At 43.1% G+C, this 22,807-nt stretch overlaps 1 protein-coding gene across 1 annotated transcript in view; it reads right to left on the bottom strand.

Annotated features, from left to right (window-relative positions):
* The window catches only part of Nup210l (nucleoporin 210 like), a 73,772-nt gene extending 54,246 nt beyond the window's left edge, over window positions 1–19,526 (bottom strand). The window contains exons 1-8 of the mRNA XM_090340938.1: window positions 19,313–19,526; window positions 17,483–17,619; window positions 16,246–16,377; window positions 13,203–13,296; window positions 10,592–10,742; window positions 6,553–6,685; window positions 3,394–3,552; window positions 981–1,049 (exon numbers count right to left, since the gene is read on the bottom strand). Of these exons, the coding sequence (XP_090197064.1) occupies window positions 981–1,049; window positions 3,394–3,552; window positions 6,553–6,685; window positions 10,592–10,742; window positions 13,203–13,296; window positions 16,246–16,377; window positions 17,483–17,619; window positions 19,313–19,497 (1,060 nt within the window). The 5' untranslated portion in view covers window positions 19,498–19,526. The remainder of the gene's footprint in view (window positions 1–980; window positions 1,050–3,393; window positions 3,553–6,552; window positions 6,686–10,591; window positions 10,743–13,202; window positions 13,297–16,245; window positions 16,378–17,482; window positions 17,620–19,312) is intronic.
* Window positions 19,527–22,807: the final 3,281 nt, after the last annotated feature.

The following is a 22,807-nucleotide window of genomic DNA, read 5'->3' as shown; positions in this document are numbered from 1 at the left end:
ATTACTTTAATTTAGCTCACCTCATCCATAAAGAAACTTATATATGTGGAAAAGAACAAATCACTATTTGGGTTCATTCCTAAAACATCAGATAAATTTTCAGGTTTTTTTTTTCAGTTATTCTTTGTTTGATATGACCTAAGAACATTAAGAATTTTTTCTTTATATAAAATCTCTTTTCCTAACTCAAAGATTTTATTATAGTCTGGGAATGTGGCTAGTGGTAGAGTGCTTGCCTAGCATGCATGAAGCTCTAGGTTTGATTCCTCTTTACTACATACAAAGAAAAAGCTGGAAGTGGTGCTATGGATCTATCAAGTGGTAGAGTTCTAGCCTTGAGCAAGAGAAGCTTAGGGACTGTACCCAGGCTGTGAGTTTAAGTCCCAGGACTGGCAAAAAAAAATAAAAAAGATTGTTTTATATACATTTTATATTATTTTACAATCTGTTTTAAGATGTTTCACTCTCATAGTATTTACTTAAATTTGAAGTTAGCTAAGTTTTTGTTGTTGTTGTTGTTGTTGTTTTTGTTTTTTTTTTTTCCCAGTCCTGGGGCTTGAACTCAGGGTCTAAAGTGTCCTCAGACACTTTTTGTTCAAGGCTAGTGCTCTGTCACTTGTGCCACAGCACCATTTCTAGCTTTTTCTGTGTATGTGGCTCCAGGGAATCCAAACCAGGGCTTTGTGCATGCTAGACAGGCACTATACCACTAGTCTTTAGGGGCTGGGAGATTGGCCTATTGTTAGAGTGCCTGCCTAGAATGCACGAAGATCCGGGTTCAATTCCTCGGTACCACATACATAAGAAAAAAGCCAGAAGTGGTGCTGAGGCTCCAGTGGTAGAACTCTAGCCTTGAGAAGTCCGAAGGACAGAGCTCAGTTCCTGAGGTCAAGTCCAGGACTGGCAAAAAAAAAAAAAAAAAAAATCTCCAGTTTATAATGTACTCACTCTATTGAAATTACTCAAATTTCTGAAAATACCTAAAAATCCAGGCTCTACAACATATATGGTGCAGTTTGGAAGGCCAGATACAGATCGCATATGGACATCTTAATTGTTGCTTAAGGAAATCATGTTAGCCAGAGTTGGATAAATACCAAAAAAGTGGCCTACCAAAGAAGAAAATAAAAACAATCTTTCATTTCTCTTGAAAAGTCAAAACTTTAATGTCCAGACATCAGAGAAAAATTCTTGAAATTTCAGAAGATGTAATGAGAGAAAGATTGGGTTTTTTATTTATTTTGTGGATCCTGGGGCTTGGCTCAAGGATTGGGCAGTAGCCTTGAGCTGAAGAGCTCAGGGACAGCACCAAGCTGAGTTCAAGCCCCATGACCCGCAAAAAAAAAAAAAAAAAAAAAAAAAAAAGTGGTAGAGAGCTAGCCTTGAACAATAGGAGCTCAGGGACAGCGCCCAACCCCTGAGTTCAGGCCCTGAGTTCAAGTCCATGATAAACCCCCCATTTCCCCCAAATTCCCTCAAATTCAGTTAACTTCCAGTAGAAATACAAATTTATTCCAGACTGATCTATAATAATATAATGAGACATATATTTACTGTGTGTGTGTGGTGTGTGTGTGTGTGTGTGTGTGTGTGTGTGTGAGAGAGAGAGAGAGAGAGAGAGAGAGAGAGAGAGAGAGAGAGAGAGAGAGAGAGAGAGAGAGAGAAAGAGAGAGAGAGTGAGTGAGTTGAGAGAGTCATGGGGCTTCAACTCTGGGCCTGGGTGCTGTCCCTGAACTCTTCAGCTCAAGGCTACTGCCCTATCCTTTGCGCCACAGTGCCACTTCAGTTTTCTAATGGTTAATTCGAGATGAGTCTCATTGTCTTTAGTGTTGGGCTGGCTTTGAACCTTGATCCTCAGTTCTCAGCTTCCTGAGTAGTTAGGATTACAGGTAACAGACATGAGCCACTGTGCTCAGCTTTTTTTTTCCCTCCAGTCCTGGGGCTTGACCTCAGGGCCTGCACACTGTCCTTGGGCTTTCTCAAGGCTAGTGCTCTACCAGTTGAGCCACAGCACCACTTTCAGCTTTTTCTATATATGTTTTACCAAGGAATTCGAAATTGGGACTTCGTGCATATTAGTCAAGCACTCTACCACTAGGCCAAACTCCTGGCCCTACCTTTTTTTTTTTGGCCAGTTCTGGGGCTTGAACTCAGGGACTGGACACTATCCCTGAGCTCTTCAGCTCAAGGGTTCAGCGCTACCCTTGAGCCAAGCCCCACTTCCTGTTTTCTAGAGGTTAATTGGAAGTTAAGAGTTTCAGGTCCATTTGTGCCCATACTGACTTTGAATCTTGATCCTCAGATCTCAGCCTCCTGAGTAGCTAGGATTATAGGTGTAAGCTATCACACCCTACTCAACTAATTTTTAAAGCACTATCTACTGTATGCAATCTTTCCTTAGTTCTTTCCTCAATTACCATGTGAAAATAGGTCAAATTAGAATCACACAACACATGTTCTTAAAAACTCTATTTTACTTAGTCCACTAATTATAATTGGTTGAGGATGAAAATAAACATAAAGCCAACATATCCTAGGTTACAACTATTCTTATTGTCCTATAGACATTGAGTTAGATAACAATAATAATTTATAGGTCTTCATTAAAAATAAACATCTAGGGCTGAGGGTTTGGCCTAGTGGTAAGGGGGCTTACCTAGCATGCACGAAGACCTGGGTTTGATTCCACAGTACCAAATACATAGAAAAAAAAAGCCAGAAGTGGTGCTGTGGCTCAAGTGGTACAGTGCTAGCCTTAAGGAAAGTCTAAGGATAGTGCTCAGGTCTTGAGTTCAAGCCCCAGGACTGGCAAAAATAAACAATCTAGCTGGTTATGGTGGTTTGTGCCTATAACTCCACCTATTCAGAGGTGGAGGTTGGAGAACTGAGGTGCAAGTCTGGCTGGTCCTAGGAAAGTCAGTATAAGACCCTATCTGAGGAGCCAGGAGTTTGGCCTAGTGGTTAAAGTGCTTGCCTAGCATGCATGAAGACCCAGGTTTGATTCCTTGGTACCACATACATAGAAAAAAGCCGGAAGTGGTGCTGAGGCTCAAGTGGTAGAGCTCTAGCCTTGAGAAAGTCCAAGGACGTTGCTCAGGCCCTGAGCTCAAGCCCAGGACTGGCAAAAAAAAAAAAAAAAAGACCTTATCTGCAAAATGACTGGAGGCATTGCTCAGAGTATCTATCTAGCAAGGACAAGGCCCTGAGTTTAATCTTCAATATTGGAAAACTGTGTGTGTGTGTGTGTGTGTGTGTGTGAGAGAGAGAGAGAGAGAGAGAGAGAGAGAGAGAGAGAGAGAGAGAAATCTTTCTTCATGAATTCCATTATTAAAGAACATGTTTAGGATTTTCTGGCAAGCATATATTGGCAGATAAACTTTAAGAAAAGGATACTTTTGTGGACAAAGACAAGATTAGTTTGGCCCACTTGGAGGGCAGTCACCATGGCTGTCTTCTCATCCAGTGTAGCCACTTTCCCCAAAAGAGACCCATTTTGTGCAACTCTATGGTCCTGCAATTCCAGTGTATAATGTTCCAAGGGAAATTTCACCTCTGTAAACCATGAAAATTATACAAATTTAATAGCAGCAGCCACTCCAGGTTATAACAGTAAACTAGTTGATTAAAAGAGGAGGATTGGGAATCATACCAAAAACAAAAAGTATGATGTTTCTATTTTTTCCCCCACTAGGACGAACTTATACAAGTAGCCAATTGGGAGTGGGATATTATATGAGGTTCTGAACTGAAAAATTAGCACACTATGGGCCAGGAGTTTGGCCTAGTTTTAGAGCGCTTGCTTCACCTGATGAGGACAGGGTTTCGATTCCTCGGTACCACATACATAGAAAAAAGGCAGAAATGGTGCTATGGCTCAAGTGGTAGGGCCCTAGCCTTAAGAAAGCCCAAGGACAGTGCTCAGGCCCCAAGTTTAAATCCCAGGTGTGACAAAAAAAAATTATCACACTAGGGCCAGTGGTAGAGTGTAGCCAGTGGTAGGCTAGCATGCCTGAAGACCAGGGTTCGATTCCTCAGTACCACATACATAGACAAGTTGGAAATGGTGCTATGGCTCAAGTGCTAGAAAGCTAGTCTTGAGGAAAGCCCAAGGTCAGTGCTCAGGTCCTGAATTCAAGCCCCAGGACTGGCAGAAAAAAAAAAGCACACTAGGACCAGGAGTTTGGCCTAGTGGTAGAGTGCTTAGCTAACATGCACAAAGAACTGTTTCAATTCCTTGGTATCACGTACATAGAAAAAGTTGGAAGTGGTACTGTGGCTGAAGTGGTAGAGTACCAGCCCTTAGATGGCTCAAGGACAGTACTCAGGCCCTGAGTTCAAGCCCTAGGACTGGCAAAAAAAAAAAAAAGCACACATCTGTAATCCTAGCTACTCAAGACGCTGATATTTCAGAATTGCAATTCAAAGCCAGCCTGTACAGAAAGGTCCATGAGACTTTTAACTTCAGTTAACCACCAGAAAATCAAAGTGGTAGAGACTAGCCTTGAGCTGAAGAGCTCAGAGACAGTGCCCACGCCCAGAGTTAAAGCCCCATGGCCAACCGTAACAACAAAAAATTAGCACACTAAGTAACAAGAGAAATCACTACTAGCTAAGTAAGAAAGGATTCATGTTAATGAAGCCAATGTACTTTTTTTCTTTTTTTTTTTTGCCAGTCCTGGGTCTTGAACTCAGGGCCCGAGCACTATCCCTGCGCTTTCTCAAGGATAGTGGTTTGACACTTGAGTCACAGCACCATTTCTGGCTTTTTCTATGTATGTTGTATCGAGGAACCTGGGTCTTCATGCTTGCTAGGTGCTTAACTACCAGCCTCAATGTACTTTTTTTTTGTGGGTCATGGGCCTTGAACTTGGCCTGGGCATTGTCCCTGAGCTCTTCAGCTCAAGGCTATTGCCCTACCTCTTGAACCAAGCCCCACACCCCATTTTCTAGAGGTTAATTGGAGATAAGAGTCTCAGGTCGGGCTGGGAGTTTGGCCTAGTGGTAGAGTGCTTGCCTAGCATGCACAGAGGCCTGGGTTCGATTCCTCGGTACCATATACATAGAAAAAAGCCAGAAGTGGTGCTAAAACTCAAGTGGTAGAGCTCTAGCTTTGAGAAAGTCCAAGGACAATGCTCAGGCCCTGAGCTCAAGCCCAGGACTGGCAAAAAAAAAAGTCTCAGGTCCTTTAGTGCCCAGGCTGGCTTTGACCCTTGACCCTCAGATCTCAGCCTCCTGAGTAGCTAGGATTACAGGCTTGAGCCACCACACCTGGCAAATGTACATTTTTTAAACTCAAGTTTTCAGCCAATGAACTGAGTTTCTCAAGAAACTTTTTGTTTTTTTGGTCAGTTGTGGGGCTTAAACTCCAGGCCTGGACTCTATCTCAACTCAATGCTCTACCACCCTTCCCACTTGAGCCACAGCAAGCCACTTCTGCTTTTCTGGTGGTTAAAAAGAGATTAAGAGATAAGAGTCTCACAGACTATTGAATCTAGGCTGGCTTTGAACCATGACCCTCAGATTTCTGCCTCCTGAGTAGCAAGGATTACAGGGGTATGCCACTGGTACCTGTTTTTTTTTTTTTTTTTTTTTTTTTTTTTGCCAGTCTTCGGCTTGAGCTCAGGGCCTGAGCACTGTCCTTGGACTTTCTCAAGGCTAGAGCTCTACCACTTGAGCCTCAGCACCACTTCCGGCTTTTTTGTATGTATGTGGTACCAAGGAATTGAACCCGGGTCCTCCTGCATGCTAGGCAAGCACTTTAACCACTAGGCCAAAATCCTAGCCCCTGGTACCTGGTTTATAATACTTTTTTTTTTTTTTTTTTTGGCTAGTACTGGGCCTTGAACTCAAGGCCTGAGCCTGTCCTTGGGCTTTCTCAGGGCCAGAGCTCTACCACTGGAGCCACAGCACTACTTTTTTCTATGTATGTGGTACCAAGGAATTGAACCCGGATCTTTGTGCATGCTAGGCAATAACTCTACCACTAGGCCAAACTCCCAGCCCCAACACATTTTTTTTTAAAGAAAAAATTTTTTAAAAAATCTCAGAATGTGATTGAAGTAGATTATTTGTACCTATGAAAATAAAATAGGAAAACCTGCTAAGCTGTTCGTTTGATTGTTTTTGTGCCAGTTCTGGTGCTTGAACTCAGCCTGAGCACTGTACTTGGGCTTTCTCAAAGCTAGTACTCTACCACTTGAGCCACAGTGCCACTTTCAGCTTTCTTTAGGTATTTGGTACCGAGGAACTGAACCTCAGTCTTCATGCATGCTGGGTAAGCACCCTACCACCAGGCCAAACTCCTGGCCCAACCTGCTAAATTGTTTGGGAATGGAGAAGAAGGGAAAAGAGAAGAAGGGAAAAAAGATGGGGTGAGATTGATTGGAGAACATTGGAAATGTAACAATGAAACCCCCTGTATAATTAATGTAAGCTAATTAAAAATAAGTATTTTAATCACAAAATTTAAAAACATAAAGAAGTGAGATTATTTCTTTATTAACAGAAAGGATTTGAAAAACTTGAATCACAGAAAAAGACAAATAATGTTACCTGTCATTCTTCCTTGAACCATTTTTGCAACTTGGTATTTAATATAGGCTCCTACTAAAAGATAAATATCATGGGATGGTATAAGAAATATATTCTCCAAAACCAGCAGACGTATCGATGCTGCTGCCACTTTCTAAAACAGGGAGGGAAAAAAAAAATAAAACTTTCCATAGGTAAAATTTTCAAGGCTGTTTTTTTTTTTTTAAATTCTTTTTTGTTGTTGTTGTTGTTGTTTTTGACTGTGGGGCTTGAACTCTGGGCCTGGGCTCTATCCCTGAGCTCTTCATCTCCCACAGTTTTCTGGTGGCTAATTGGAGATAAGAGTCTTACGAACTTTGTTGCAGATGCTAGTTTTGAATCACGACCCTCAGATCTCAGCCTCCTGAATAGCTAGGATTACAGGCGTGAGCCACAGTGCCCCTCTCCAGTCCTGTTTTTAATTCATTTATATTTAAAATTACAACTGGCATGAATAGTCTTAGGAAGGACACACTTTTGTTTTCTTTAGGGAAGCATTTAACTCAGATAGTTGAAATACAAGTGCATGGGAATAGCTCAACAACTCAGGTTTGGCTATGTTTTCATAAGAATCAAGAGTGGAGCTGGTGCAGTGGCTCACTCCTGTAATCCTAGCTACACTGGAGGCTAAGATCTGAGGATCAAGGTTCAAAGCCAGCCCAGGCACAAAAGGACTGGAGACTCTTATCTCCAATTAACCTCTAGAAACTGGGGAGTGGGGCTTGGCTCAAGGGTAGGGTGCTAGATGAAGAGCTCAGGAACAGCATCCAGGCTGAGTTCAAGCCCCATGGCATATAAAAAAAAAATAAAGGGGCCGGGAGTTTGGCCTAGTGGTTAAGGTGCTTGCCTAGCATGCATGAGGACCCGGGTTCGATTCCTCGGTACCACATACATAGAAAAAAGCCGGAAGTGGTGCTGAGGCTCAAGTGGTAGAGCTCTAGCCTTGAGAAAGTCCAAGGACAGTGCTCAGGCCCTGAGCTCAAGCCCAGGACTGGCAAAAAAAAAATAAAAATAAAAAAAAATAAAATAAAATCAAGAGTGGAAAAATAGCTTACTCTACCAAGTCAGTTGGTTGGAAACTGAATAAAAGATTTTCTAATTGGATGAGGTGGCTCCTGTCTGTAATACTAGCTACTCAAGAGGCTGAGATCTGAGGATCTCGGTTCAAAGCCAGCCCAGACACTAAAGAACATGAGACTTATCTCTAATCTCTAGAAAATGGGAAGTGGAACTGTGGCTCAAGGGCAGGGCAGTACCCTTGAGCTAAAGAGTTCAGGGACAGCGTCCAGGCCCAGAGTTCAAGCCCATGACCCCCCCACAAAAAAAATTTTTTTTTGGCATAGTCACCTTTCCTTATTTCAGGATATTTGATTCTCCCCCCCTCCCTCTCTCTCTCTCTCTCGTGCTCGAACTCTGGGCTGGCTAGCACTCTACCACTTGAGCCACAACGCCACTTCTGGCCTTTTCTGTTTATGTGGTGCTGAGGAATTGAACCCAGGGCTTCATGCACACTAGGCGAGCATCCTAATACTCTGTCATATTCCCAGCCTTTACCCATTTCTTCTATTAGAAGAGCTTGAACTCAGAGCCTGGGTGCTGTTCCTGTGCAGTTTTGCTTAAGGCTAACACTCTACCACTTGAGCCACAGTTCTACGTCTGTTTTTTTCTTTGTGTGTGTGTGTGTGTGTGTGTGTGTGTGTGTATGATAGTCACTTGAACTCAGGACCTGGGTACTGTCCTTGGGCTTTCTCAAAACTAGCTTGCTAGGCAAGCACTCTATCAAACTCACTGCATCTAATTCTGTTTTTTCCCCATAGTCCTAGGCTTGGGCTCAGGGCCTGAGCACTGTCCTTGGGTTTTCTCAAGGCTAGCACTCTACCACTTGAGCCTCAGCACCACTTCTGTCTTTTTGCTATGTATGTGGGGTACCAAGGAATCGAACCCAGGTCTTTGTGCATGCTAGGCAAGCACTCTACCACTAGGCCAAACTCCTGGCCCCCAAGCCCCAGCACATTTTGAAAGGTGGTCCTTAGATCTTAGGCTCCTGATTAGGTAAGATTATAGGCGTGAGCCACCAGCACCTGTCACATAATATTTTTTTTTGGTCAGTTGTGGGACTTTAACTCAGCCTGGGCACTTTCCCTTATTCAACAAGTATTTTTTTTTTTTTTTTTTTTTTGCCAGTCCTGGGCTTGATCTCAGCATGAGCACTGTCCTTGGACTTTCTCAAGGGTAGAGCTCTCCCACTTGAGCCTCAGCACCACTTCCGGCTTTTTTCTATGTATGTGGTACTGAGGAATCAAACCCAGGTCTTTGTGCATGCAAAGCAAGCACTCTACCACTCTACCACAAGGCCAAACTCACGGTTCCACTGTCCCTTATTCTTCAGCTCAAGTCTACTGCCCTAGCCCTTGAGCCACAGTGCCACTTCTAGTTTTCTAGTGATTAACTGGAGAGTCTAAAAGTCTTTAGTGTCCAAGCTAGCTTTGAAACTCGATCCTCAGATCTCAGCCTCCTGAGTAGCTAGGATTACAGGCATGAGCCAGTAATGCCATCTTCATAATTTTAATTTATTTATTTTTGTGGTAGTGGGGCTTTAACTCTTGGCTTGAGTGTTGTCCCTTGGGTGAAGACACCTCAAAGTTATGGCCCTACACCCAGCATAAAGTTTTTTTTTTAATCCCTCAAAACCAAACAAAAAAATATTTCAGCAAGATTCATGAAGTTAATGAAGAGGCAAAGATAATTTTAACACTTGGGAGGCTAAAGCAAAAGAATTGAAAGTTTAAGTCTTCCTTGAGAACTTTGTGGAAGATTCAGGATCATTTTCAGGTGAATTGAAATTTTAACTTGTGGTTACCAAAGCAGCTTTTAAAAATTTTTATTAAATTATTATTTTATATTAGTTTTATAAATTTAAGCTTTTAGCTAAGTGTCAGTGGCTCATACTTGTAATTCTACTCAAGATACTAGGCGTTGGGCACTGGTGGCTCATGCCTGTAATCCTAGCTACTCAGGAGGCTGAGATCTGAGAGTCATGATTTAAAGCTAGCCAGGGCACGAAAGTCCATTGAGACTCTTATCTCTAACCACCAGAAAATGGGGAGTGGCACTGTGGCTCAAAGTGGTAGAGCACTAGCCTGAAGCTGAATTGCTCAGGGACAGTGCCCAGGCCCACAGTTCAAGTCCCACTATGGACAGACAAGAAAAGAAAAGAAAATACTAGGCTATCTGGAGAAGTGGGCATGGCAGGACAGGTCTATCATACCAGCTGTGCTAGAGTGAAAAATAGGAGGATCATAGTCCAAGCACATGATGAAGTAGAAAACAAGACTCTTTCTCTAAAATAAGGATTGGGAAAAGATAAAAAGTTCTAGAGGCATGACTCCTGCCTAATAAGCACAAGGGTACCAACTAAAACTCTATTATTCTTCAAAGAAAGAAACATTTTAAGAGAAAATGCCAGTGATCTAAAGAGATGTCAAAAATAGAGCGTTAGCCTACCAGGAAGGCCCTGGGTTCAAACCCCAAGAAATTGGGAAGTGGGGGTAAAGAGGAAGAAAGAGGGCCAGGAGTTTGGCCTAGTGGTAGAGAGTTTGCCTAGCATGCATGAAGACCCAGGTTCAATTCCTCAGTACCACATACATAGAAAAAAGCCGGAAGTGGTGCTGAGGCTAAAGTGGTAGAGTGCTAGTCTTGAGAAAGTCCAAGGACAGTGCTCAGGCCCTGAGCCCCAGCCCAGGTCTGGCAAAAAAAAAAAAAAAAAAAAAAAAGAGGAAGAAAGAGACCGTATTTATAATTGTGATTAGGCAATAGTACAAAAAGTACAAAATATTTACAGAAAATAAGTGTTTTCTATGCTTATCCACTGAAGATGACTTTTTCAATTAAATGATCAACTATAAAGTCAGAGAGCTTCTACTACAGATTCGCACACACACACACACACACACAAAAAAAAAACCCTTTATTTTCCATAAATAAAACTACTGGATAAATGTTTATAGCACAAACTTTTTACCTTATAGAAATGTTCGTAAATTCGAACTTTTACAACAGCAGCACCAGTTCTAATCCCGGACACCAAAATAATATCTCCTTGTTTGTCTTCTTTTTCCATCTCAGCTATATATTCTGGGGAAGAGTATTCTGCCTCAGAGTATTTGAGAATTCTAAAGATAAAAAATAAATTTATTTCTAGCAGAAATCAATGACTTCTTCCATTGTTCCCTAAGAAATTTTATTCTCTTTAATGCTGACACAGTAGACAGTCTGAGACTTTTTTTTTTCCTGCCAGTCCTGGGCTTGAGCTCAGGGCCTGAGCACTGTCCAAGGGTAGAGCTCTACCACTTGAGCCTCATCACCATTTCTGTTTTTTGTTTTTTTTTTTAATGTATGTGGTACTAAGGAATCAAACCCCGGGTCTTGTGCATGCAAGGCAGGCACTCTACCACTAAGCCAAACTCCCAGCCCGAGTCTGTGAGACACTTATCTCCAATAAACAACTCAAAGTCAGAAGTGGTGCTGTGGCTCAAGTAGTAGAGTTCTGGCCTTGAGCCAAAGAAGCTCAGGAGCAGTGCTAGCCTTGAGCACAAAGAGGCTCATAGAGACAGCGCCCAGACCCAGAATTGATTGTCTGAGATCTATTACTTGGTACTTAAGACAAAAGTTCATACTATTAGCTGGATGTCTGTGGTTTATACCTGTAATCCTACCCATTCAGGAATCTGAGATTGGAGGATGGCAGTTTGAGGCAATCTGGGGCAAAAAAGTTTTATAGAATCTATCTTCAAAGTAACTAGCAAAAAGCTAGGCTGAAGATGTGAGTGGTAGAATATCAAGCAAATAAGAAAGCTGATCAAATCCTAGACACTGATGGCTCATACCTATAATCCAAGGTACTCAGTAGGCTGAGATAAGAGGCTCGTAGTTTGAAATGAGCCCAGGTAAACTCTTAACTCCAATTAACTACTGAAAACAAAACAAAACAAAAAACAAAAATGAGCAGACTTCTCACTCAAATGGTAGAGCACTAGCCTTGAGTAAAAAAGCTCAGAGACAGTGCCCAGGCACCATATTCAAGCCCCAGGACTCCCACAAAAACAAAACAAAACAAAACTGGGCCAGGAGTTTGGCCTAGTGGTAGAGTGCTTGCCTCCCATGCAGGAAGACCCTGGTTTGATTCCTTGGTACCACATACATAGAAAAATCCGGAAGTGGTGCTGTGGCTCTAGTAGGTGCTGTAGCTTTCCTTGAGAAAGCCCAAGGACAGTGCTCAGGCCCTGAGTTCAAGCTCCAGGACTGACAAAAGAAAACAAAACAAAACACAGTAAAACAAAAAACCCCCACAAGCTTACCAAGTTCAAGGTCATGTGGTCAAACACCAATACCATTAAATTAATCAATTAAGTAATACCATTAGTCTATTATTAGCATGTATAGATACTTAGACATCAAAACTGCCAAGAGATAAGCATAACTGGAATAACTGTAGTTAACAGACTCCCCTATAGTGGCTCAAATTAACCCATCATAAAATATCTACATTTTGGGGCTGGGAGTTTGGCCTAGTGGTAGAGTGCTTGCCTAGCATGCACGAAGACCCGGGTTCGATTTCTTGGTACCACATACTTAGAAAAAGCCAGAAGTGGTGCTGAGGCTCAAGTGGTAAAGTTCTAGCCTTGAGAAAAATCCAAGGACAGTGCTCAGGCCCTGAGCTTAAGCCCAAGACTGGCAAAAAAAAAAAACTCTACATTTTATGAAACTGTCACATGTCTGTACATCACCCTTATAATAACAATAACAATATTTTCATAATAACTGATAATATTCTTTTTTTTTTTTGCCAGTCCTGGGCTTGAGCTCAGGGCCTGAGCACTGTCCTTGGACTTTCTCAAGGCTACAGCTCTACCACTTGAGCCTCAGCACCACTTCTGGCTTTTTTTTTTTCCTATGTATGTGGTACCGAGGAATCGAACCCGGGTCCTCATGCATGCTAGGCAAGCACTTTAACCACTAGGCCAAACTCCCGGCCCTGATAATATTCTTAAGAAAGTAACTACACTGTGCACTGGTGACTCACATCTATAATCCTAACTACTCAGGAGGCCAAGATCTGAGGTTTGTAGTTCAAAGCCAGCCCAGGCAGGAAAATCTCTGAGACTATCTCCAATTACCCACCAGAAAATGGGAAATGGAGCTGTGGCTTGAAGTGAAGTGGTTGAGCACTAGCCTTGAGCAAAAGAGCTCAGGGCAAATTTCACAGCAGGAATGGGAGAGAATGAAGGAACAGGTAACACTGTAAGATAGGAAATCTATGCATAATCTGATGCATGTAAATGTAATCCCTCTGGGTATTACCTCTATAATAACAATAAAGCAATTTTTTTAAAGACCAGAACTCTGAAAAAAAAAAAAAAAAAGAGCTCAGGGACAGTGCTCAGGCCCCTAAGTTCAAGCCCCATGATCACTACCAACAAAAAGCACCTATATCTCTTTCATAGTCTTTCAAAGACATTTTTCCTGGGGAATATATCTCTTTCAAAAAAGTCCACAGAGTAGAATTATCAAAGTTTACAAAAATGGTGGCTTTTCAGTATGCACACCTGTCTAATGATCAGTTTCAAGTTTACCTAATTTTGCTAGACAGTTCTTCTCTTGCTGACTCGTTATCCTGTGCAATGTTCCACTCAAACACCATCCCTGCCAAACTACTGAAAGTATTTCCTATAGAACAAGGCAAAAAGCAGACAAGATAGAATTACACATGCAAAAATATTCAGGTATCCTCAACAAGAGAAATCTAACAAGAGAATTATTTTTAGGCTTCAGTAATAAGTAATAATAATATTATTACTGACATAAAACATATGGGAGTTGGACAAAAGTGACTTATGCTTACAATTCTAGCTACTCAGGTGGCTGAGATCCAAAGAATCTCAAAGCTGGCCGGGCGCGGTGGCTCACACCTGTAATCCTAGCTACTCAGGAGGCTCATGGTTCAAAGCCAACCCCGGCACAAAAGGACCTAAGACTCTTATCTCCAATTAACCTCCAAGAAACGGGAAGTTGGGCTTGACTCAAGGGTAGGGCAGTAGCTTTAAGCTGAAAAACTCAAGGACAGTGCCCAGGCTCAGTTAAAGCCCCATGACCCATTAAAAAAAAAAAAAGCTAGCCTGGGCAAAAATTCTCAAGATTCCATGTCCAAAAAAACAATCAGCAAAAAGTTAGGCTGGAGAAATGTTTGAAGTGCTTAAGTACCAAGCAAACAAGTCAAGTAAACTTGAGGCCCTGCATTCAAAGTCTGACATTGGCAAAATAACTAATTAATTTAAAAAATCCCAGTGGCCAGGAGCATGGCCTAGTGGTAGAGTGCTTGCCTAGCTTGCATGAAGACCAGGTTCGATTCCTCGGTACCACATACATAGAAAAAGCTGGAAGTGGCTCTGTGACTCAAGTCATAGAGCATTAACCTTGAGAAAGCCCAAGGACAGCACCCGGCGTAGGCCTTGAGTTCAAGCACAGGACTGGCCAAAAAAAAAAAAAATACTCTTTGGGTGGGCACAAGGAACTCCTACCTATTCGGAGGCTGAGATGTAAGAATGGAAATTGCAACTCTTATCTCCATTTACCAGTAAAAAGCCAGAAGTAGAAGTGGTTGAATGCCAGCATTAAGTGAAAAAATTAAACAGGAGCTTGAAGCCAAGCTGGGATACTAGTGGCTCTCCACAAGAAAAAAGAAAAAAGAAAAAAAAAAAAAAAAAGGAAAAAGAAAGCTTGAAGCTCTGTGTCCAAACCCTAGTATCAACACCAAACTAATAAAAGAGAAGAGTTAGCATTTTTTTTTAAAGTGTTTCGCTTCTTGGTGATACTGGAGGTTGGACTCAGGCCCTTAGTGCTTATTGGGCAGGCACTCTACCAATTAGGCCATTTCTCCAGACCCTTCTTGTATTGATTATTCTCAGAGTAGGATCTCTATTTCTGGCTAATCATCTTCCTATTTGTGCTTCCTCGTGTTCACTAAGGATGACAAGCTTGCATCACTACATCCAGCCATTATATTTCCTCTTTTTATTTTATTTTTTTTGCCAGTCCTGGGCTTGAGCTCAGGGCCTGAGCACTGTCCATGGACTTTCTCAAGGCTAGAGCTCTACCACTTGAGCCTCAGCACCATTCCAGCTTTTTTGTATGTATGTGGTACCGAGGAATCGAACCCAGGCCTTTGTGCATGCTAGGCAAGCACTCTACCACTAGGCCAAACTCCTGGCCCCCTCTTTTTATTTTTTATTTTTTGCCAGTCCTGGGGCTTGAATTCAGGGCCTGGGCACTGTCCTTGGGCTTTCTCAAGACTAGTTCTCTTCCACTTGAGCCACAGCACCACTTTTGGCTTTTTCTGTTTATGTGGTACTGGGGAATGGAACCCATGGCTTCATGCATGCAAGGCAATCACTGGGCCATGCTCCCCAGCCATGTTTCCTCTTTAGCTGGCATAACAGGTGCAAGATACCATACTGAGCTATTGGCTGAGATAGAAACTCAAACTTGGGGCCGCGAGTTTGGCCTAGTATGAGAGTGCTTGCCTAGCATGCATGAAGACCCAAGTTCGATTCCTTGGTACCACATACATAGAAAAAAGCCAGAAGTGGTGCTGAGGCTCAAGTGGTAGAGCTCTGGCTTTGAGAAAGTCCAAGGACATTGCCCATGCCCTGAGCTCAAGCACCATGACTGGCAAAAAAAAAAAGAAAAGAAAAAAAAAAAAGAAACTCATAAACTTTTTGTTCCTGAGCTAGCTTCAAACTCGTCTGTATCTTCAAAAAAAGCCAGGGTTAAGCCAGGCACAGTGGCTCATGCCTGTAATCCTAGCTGCTCAGGAGGCTGAGATCTGAGGATCAAAGTTCAAAGCCAGCCCTGGCACAAAAGGACGTGAGACTCTTATGTCCAATTAACCTCTAGAAAACTGGAAAGTGGGGCTTGACTCAAGGATAGGACAGTAGCCTTGAGCTGAAGAGCTCAGAGTCAATGCCCAGGCCCTAGGGTAGGGCAGTAGCCTTGAGCTGAAGAGCTCAAGGCTGACAGGGCCCAGGCCAAGTTCAAGCTCCACAATATGGAGCTTAAACTCAGTGCCTTACACTTCTGCATGACTTTTCTACTTTTTCACTCACAGTTGGTGCTCTACCACTTGAGCCTACCTTAGACTAGCTTTCCTGCTGGTTAACTGTAGATAATCTTTTGGGGTTTTCTTCCTGATTTGGTTTTGAACTGAGATCCTCAGATCTTTATCTCTTAAATAGTTAGGCTTACAGGTCTGAGTCATCAACACCTGACACTAAAATGTTCCATCTGGTTCAGATGTGGACACAAAAATAACCCACAATAATAGAAATGTTATGCAAGAATGCAGAAGATTGGAGACATGGCTAAACTGACAGAGAGCCTATCCCACAACTGTGAAGACTGTGAGTCAAACCCCAATGAACACACACACACACACACACACAAATGAATGAAGATGATACATTGGACTGCATGAGAATAATTTCTTTTCATTGATACAAGTTTCAAATGAGAAAATAAGTCTTATTTCCAATCTGCTTTATCATGCAAATTTCTAAGTGCTAAACATGAAGGAATATTACCTTATTTTAAGTGATTGTTGAATCCTCTAAAGTTCTTTACCTTTAGCATCCAATGCCCTCACCATCAGCTCCAGTGGTGAATCATCTACATAGAGTTCCCGGGACCGAGAGACAATTTCAATGCTGTCTATCACATCAACTTTTACATCACAACGAAGTTCATGGTCAGTTACTACAATAAATCCAAAAAGTGAATATTTAATTCAACAAGTCATAAATTTATTGTATGTCCCATATACTCAAAGCTTATTTTAAAGATTATTTTTAAAAATCTGGACATTGGTGGCTCCCACCTGTAATCCTAGCTATTCAGGAGACAGATCTGAAAAATCTTGGTTTGAAGCCACTCCAAGTAGGAAAATGTGAAACTCATTACTTGAGTTGTGGCTTAAGTGGTGGAGTGCTAGCCTTGGGCAAAACAAAACAAAAACAAAAAAACCCTAGGATTATAAAAAGACCATGGGGGCTGAGAGTTTGGTCTAGTGGTAGAGTGCTTGCCTAGCATGAACGAAGACCTGGATGGGGTTTGATACCTGGGTACCACATACATAGAAAAAAGCCGGAAGTGGTGGTGAGGCTCAAGTGGTAGTGCTCTATCTAGCCTTGAGAAAATCCAAGGACAGTGTTCAGGCCGAGCTCAAGCCCAGGACTGGCAAAAATAAATAAATTAAAAAAATAAAAAAGACCATGAAGCCAGGTGCAGTGGCTCACGCCTGTAATCCTAGCTACTCAAGAGGCTGAGATCTAAGGATCAAGGTTCAAAGCCAGTCTGGGCACAAAAGGACCTGAGACTCTTATCTCCAATTAACCTCTAAAAAACGGGAAGTGGGGCTTGGCTCAAGGGTAGGGCAGTAGCCTTGAGCTGAAGAGCCCAGGGACAATACCCAGGCTGAGTTCAGGTCTCATGACTCACAAAAAACAAAACAAACAAACAAACAAACAAAACACATGAGAGCTGGGAGTTTTCCCTAGTGGTAGAATGTTTGCCTAGAATGCACAAAGACCCAAATTCAATTCCTCAGTAAAATATACACAAAGTCGGAAGTGGTGCTGTGGCTCAAGTGGTAGAGCTCTAGCCTTGAGAAAGCCGAAGGACAGTGCTCAGGTCCTTCACCAAAGGGTCCCAAACATTAATCTGTTATGATATTGTTCACTCATCTATGGCAAAATGAGTTTTGAAATAGTAAATACTTTTTAAAATCTATTATTATTTGATGCCAACATCACTCACGTTAATCATCTACACAACATCGGATTACAGTCTATTCTCAACTTACCTATTTCTCGAGCAAGAATAATACTGCTGAGTCGTATAGGTTGGGTAGATTCAGCAATGAGAACAGCTCTTTGGGAACATAAGGTGCCATTTTCATATAGAGGCTCAACAGTAACTGCATCATGATGGGTGGAGTGCCTGCCAGAACAAAATACTTAAAGAATATGAAATACATGGGTTAAGGTTGTAGAGTGTCTGCCTAGCAAGTACATGGTCCTCAGTTCAAACCCTCATACCATTATAATCAGAGAAAAAAATAACTTTAATGGAAAAGATGCCTACACTTCTTCCATTCTACATGTTACTAGGTAGTCTTGTGTGGTGTTTTTGTTTGTGTGTGTGTGCTAGTCCTGGGGCTTGAACTCAGGGCCTGAGTTTATTTTGGTCAAAGCTAGTGCTCAACTATTTGATCCACACCTCCACTTTCCCTTTTTTGATAGTTATACATTAACCAAGCTACCCACTTAATGAGTACATTCCTAAATATTGGATGGTAGCCCTTTGTAATAGAAGCAGGCAAAGTCAACAAAGGCCAATTCATTTCTCCCAGCTTGATTTCTCATTCTCGTGCCTGATTCATACTTACTTTTTCTGTCCGTCATGGGGCTTGAACTCTGACCTGGGCACTGTCTCTGCTCAAGGCTACCACCCTACCCCTGAAGCCATAGTCCACTTTAAGTTGTGGTTAATTGGAGATAAGAGTCTCACAGTCTTTAGTGCCTGGGCTGGCTTTGAACCACAATCCTCAGATCTCAGCCTCCTGAGTAGTTATGGTTACAAACATGAGCCAGTAGTGCTCAGCTACCAAATAGTCCTACATGGCACTCTTTAAACAATGAAAATTACTTAGGTACCAGAATTAAAATGGGATAAAGGGCTGGTATGTAGCTCAATGGCAAAGTGCTGCCAACATCCTAGATCCAATCCCCAGGACAAAAAAACAAAAACAAAACAAAACAAAAAAAAAAACAAGAAAAACCAAAACAACAAAAACAAACAAAAAGTTTAAAAAATAAAATGAGAAAGAGGGATCAAAGCCTTTCCCTACTGATCTGTAGTATGAAGTCCTGAATAGAGTCCTCCTTTAGTGTTTAAAGTTTGATTAAAGCATTGCTAGAGGTGTGGCTCAAGTGATAGAGTGCCTGCTTAGGAAGTACAAGGTCCTGATTTCCATCGTAAATATTTCCAAATAAACACACACACGTGTGAAGACAGCATTAAAGGCTGAGTGTGGTGGTTTACATCTGTAATGTGGCTTAAGTAGTAAAGTGTTCGTAGCATGCATGAGGCCCTGGGAGCATACATAAAATTAACAACACACTACAGGTTGAGGGTATGATGGAAGTGGTTGGACACAAATGCCTCCCCCTTGGCTAGAGTACTGAATACTGAGTTAAATCATGTAAAATATTTACAGTTAGGAACTTGATAGCTATTGTTTCAGAGCCTACCTCACACTTAATAGGAATCTTCACACCCCAGGTATCTCTGATCTTAAGTTTTCTTCAGATCATGGGAACTCTCTTACTCTGATTCCTTACATGTTGAGTCCCTCACAGTTAAGAGCCATCAATGCCTGCAGCTTTCTGAGGCAGGGCTTTCCTGGGCCCCGATAACTGCCTAGTTGCTCACTCTGACCACTGGAGACTCCACAGGGTAAAGGCCCGACCCGGCCACAGAGCACAGCATGCCCTGTTCAGACCACCACCCACAGTTTTCGAGGTCACCACACGTCCTTCCCGTGGGGGGGCCTACACAGGCCCACCTCCCCCCACACACACCCTACTGGATGGTGTGGAGATGCATAACCTTGAGACCTCACCCTCCTCACCAAGTGTAGCAGCCCCGCTGCGCCTCAAGGAGGAAAGGCACGCGGCCTGGCTCCCGGCCAAAGGGCAGCAACACCTGTGGCACGTTAAGTTTGTTGGCTAGGATCCCAACCAAAAACAGCAACAGCAAAAGGAGACGATGTAGAGATAAGCAGAAAAAGAGTCCGAAGCCTTGGAGGCCCGACATCCCAGAGCCAGTAATGGCGGCCGATCTGGTCTCAGCCTCCCGCGCAACTACATCCACCTCAGCACCAAAACTGGACCAATCAGCAGCCAGGACGCCAGCAGGAGGTGGGACTTCTTGCTTGCTCGGAATTGTGGGATTTTTTTCCACTAAGTGGATCAGCGTGTTACAGAAATTCTAAGCATTGGGCCGGGAGCGTAGCTTAGTGGTAGAGTGCTTGCCTAGCTGGCATGCACGAAGCCGTGGGTTCCATTCCTCGGTACCACATACACAGGAAAAGCTTGAAGTGGCGCTATGGCTCAAGAGGCAGAACACAAAAGGGGCCTTGAGCAAAAAGTGTCTAAGGACAGTGCCCAGGACCTGAGTTCAAGCCCCAGGATTGGCCAAAAGAAATTGTAGGCATTAACCAAGCTACCCACTTAATGAGTACATTCCTTAAAAAAAAAAACGAAGTCTGCAAAGGCCAACTCATTTCTCGCAGTTTACTTTTTCATCCTCTTGCCTGACTTATACTTTTTGCTTTCTTGTTGGTCATGGGACTTGAACTCTGGGCCTGGGCCTTGTCCCTGAGCTCTTCAGCTTAAGGCTACCGCTCTACCCCTGGAGCCATAGTGCCTCTTCCGTTTTCTAGTGGTTAATTGTAGATAAAGAGGCTCATGGACTTGAGTGCAGGGGCTGGCTTTGAACCGTGATGCTCAGATCTCAACCTCCTGAACAGCTAGGTTTACAGGAGTGAGCCACGGGCCCACCTATACATTTTTTCCCCCCAATTCTTTCCAGTCAGCATTGGTCTATAAATGGAAAAGTTTTCCAATCTCTAGTATATAAACAGCTGCACTTTGTAAAGAGAGGTCTGTAATCTTTGCCAGGAAATAAGACTCCTGCCTCTCTTCAAGGCCAGACTACAGGAAATGCCATACAATAACAGGCAGCTTTACAAGTCATCATCCACTGATTACAGCCTGTCTCTAAACCAATACTCTGGAGTACTTAAGTAACTTGTTTTCTCAAAATATCCAATAGGACAGTAACTGACAGGCTGTTTCAGTCACACACTAAGTATGTGATCAATATCACTTACAAAGAATGAATTCATAGCTGGGCACTAGTGGCTTATGAATATAATCTTAGCTCCTAAGGAGCCTCAGGTCTGACATTTCAGAAGCCAGCTAGGGCAGACAAACCTGTAACACTCTTGCCTTCTACTGAGTTATGGTGCAAGAGCTCAAAACTCAAAGCTATACCCCAATATAGACATACACCACAAATACAGAAAATAATATTAATTCTGGGGTTGGCATGGAGCCGCTGTGCAGAGCATCCAGTCTGGCATTGGAATTGCATGGTTTAGAGGAAAAGGAGACTGGGCTAGGCAGATGGCATCTGAATGGCAGAGCATGAAGGTGATGCCAGCAGCCCCCAGCCATCAGGTGACCATAGGCATTCTGGACAGTTCCAGAGGATGCTGTCTCTGAGAACAGCCTCAACCTGGGGGCAGGCTTATCCTGGAAACTTCAGAGCCAGTGTTGCAAGGCCTCTCCAGGTTGCAGCTCGGTTAGGTAACAGTGGCTTGGGTGTCATGTTCCAGGAGAGCCAGCAGTCCTGCCAAAGTGGAACCAAGTGTTGAGACACAGACAGCAAAGAGGAGAGAGAAGGGCAGAAAGGCAGAGCCTTCACACCTCCTGAACCAGAGGCACCAGGCTATGTGGAATCATCTGGGAATCTCAAGAGGAAGCATTCCTGCTACAGGTGTGAGGTGGCTCATACCTGTAATCCTAACCACTCAGGAGGCTGAGACCTGAGGATCAAGCTTCAAAGCCATCCTGGGCACACAAGGACCGGACTCCAATTAACCTCTAGAAAACAGGGCTCCAAGGGTAGGGTGGTAGCGCGTGCGCACACATGCACACACAAAATTTAAAAAATAAGGCCGGGAGTTTGGCCTAGTGGTTAAAGTGCTTGCCTAGCATGCACAAAGACCGGGTTCGATTCCTTGGTACCACATACATACAAAAAAGCCGGAAGTGGTGCTGAGGCTCAAGTGGTAGAGCTCTAGTCTTGAGAAAGTCCAAGGACAGTGCTCAGGCCCTGAGCTCAAGCTCAGGACTGGCAAAAAAAAATTTAAAAAATAAATAAGAGGGAGCACTCCTGACTCTGCCCAGGTGCCATGACCCTACCAGCAGTAGTAGTTGAGGAGAAAGACTGTCTTCTGGAGTCCCTACTCCTCAGTTGAAGCTGGAACAGTGGATGCAGAAATCCAGCATTTCCAGAAGTTATCCCCAAAACTGGAAGAGGCCATCATGACTGCAGAGAGCAGTGACATGGCCAACCCCTGCATCCATGACTAAGGACAAACCCTGCAGGATGTCTGCTGCCCACCCTAGAGCTTCCTGGAGGAAACACAAGTTATCACCCTTGGGCCACAGAATCTGATTAACCCGGCACGCTGTGGTGCTGTGGCTCAAGTGGTAGAATTCTAGCCTTGAGAAAACCCAAGGACAGTGCTCAGTCCCTGAGCTCAAGGCCCAGGACTGGCAAAAAAAAGCTAGTGGCTCACACCTGTAATCCTACCTACTGTAGAGCCTGATATCTAGAAGATTGCAGTTTGAGGACAGTACTTGCAGTCTGCTAGACTCCACCCCAAAATAACAACAAAAAAAATCAGGCTGGAAGTTATGATTCAAGTGGTGGATTACCAGATGAATAGAAGTTCCAACCCCAGAGCCTGGGTTCGGGGTGGAGGGGTGGGGGTGGAGGTGATGGCGGGGGGTGGGGAGGAGGTGTGTGCTGGTGGCTCATGCCTATAATCCTAGTTACTCAGGAGGTAGAAAATCTGAGGACTGCAGTTTGAAGCCAGTCAGGGCAAGAAAGTGCTCAAGACACTTTTATCTCCAACTAACCACCAGAAAAAAAATGGGAAATGGAATTATGGCTCAAAGCGGTAGAGTGTTAACCTTGAGCAAAAGAGCTCAAGGTCAGCATGCAGGCCTCGAGTTCAAGCCCCACGACGCCCACCACCAAAGTGTATATATATACACACACACACCATGTGGCCTGACTTGTGTCAAACTTGGAAACCTACAAAAGATTTCTGGCACAGAAAAATATTTTTAATCTTCACATTTACCCTGAGAGTACATGCAGATGATACTAAGTGATTTATTTCCAGACATAGAAATTTAATTGCTGAGTTTTGTACTCATTTCTGTTTCCAAAATGTGTGATCTCAACATTAAATCCTGATACTGCCACTCACAAAGTTCTGACTTTTCAACCCAAACATCATAGCTCTTGTGGAAAAAGCACATTTGGC

Source organism: Megascapheus bottae, chromosome 10, assembly GCF_031878675.1.
Source record: "Megascapheus bottae isolate mThoBot1 chromosome 10, mThoBot2.hap1, whole genome shotgun sequence".
Classification (NCBI taxonomy): domain Eukaryota; kingdom Metazoa; phylum Chordata; class Mammalia; order Rodentia; family Geomyidae; genus Megascapheus; species Megascapheus bottae.
The sequence above is the reverse complement of the archived record's forward strand: the minus strand, read 5'-3'. Positions and strand labels throughout refer to the sequence as shown.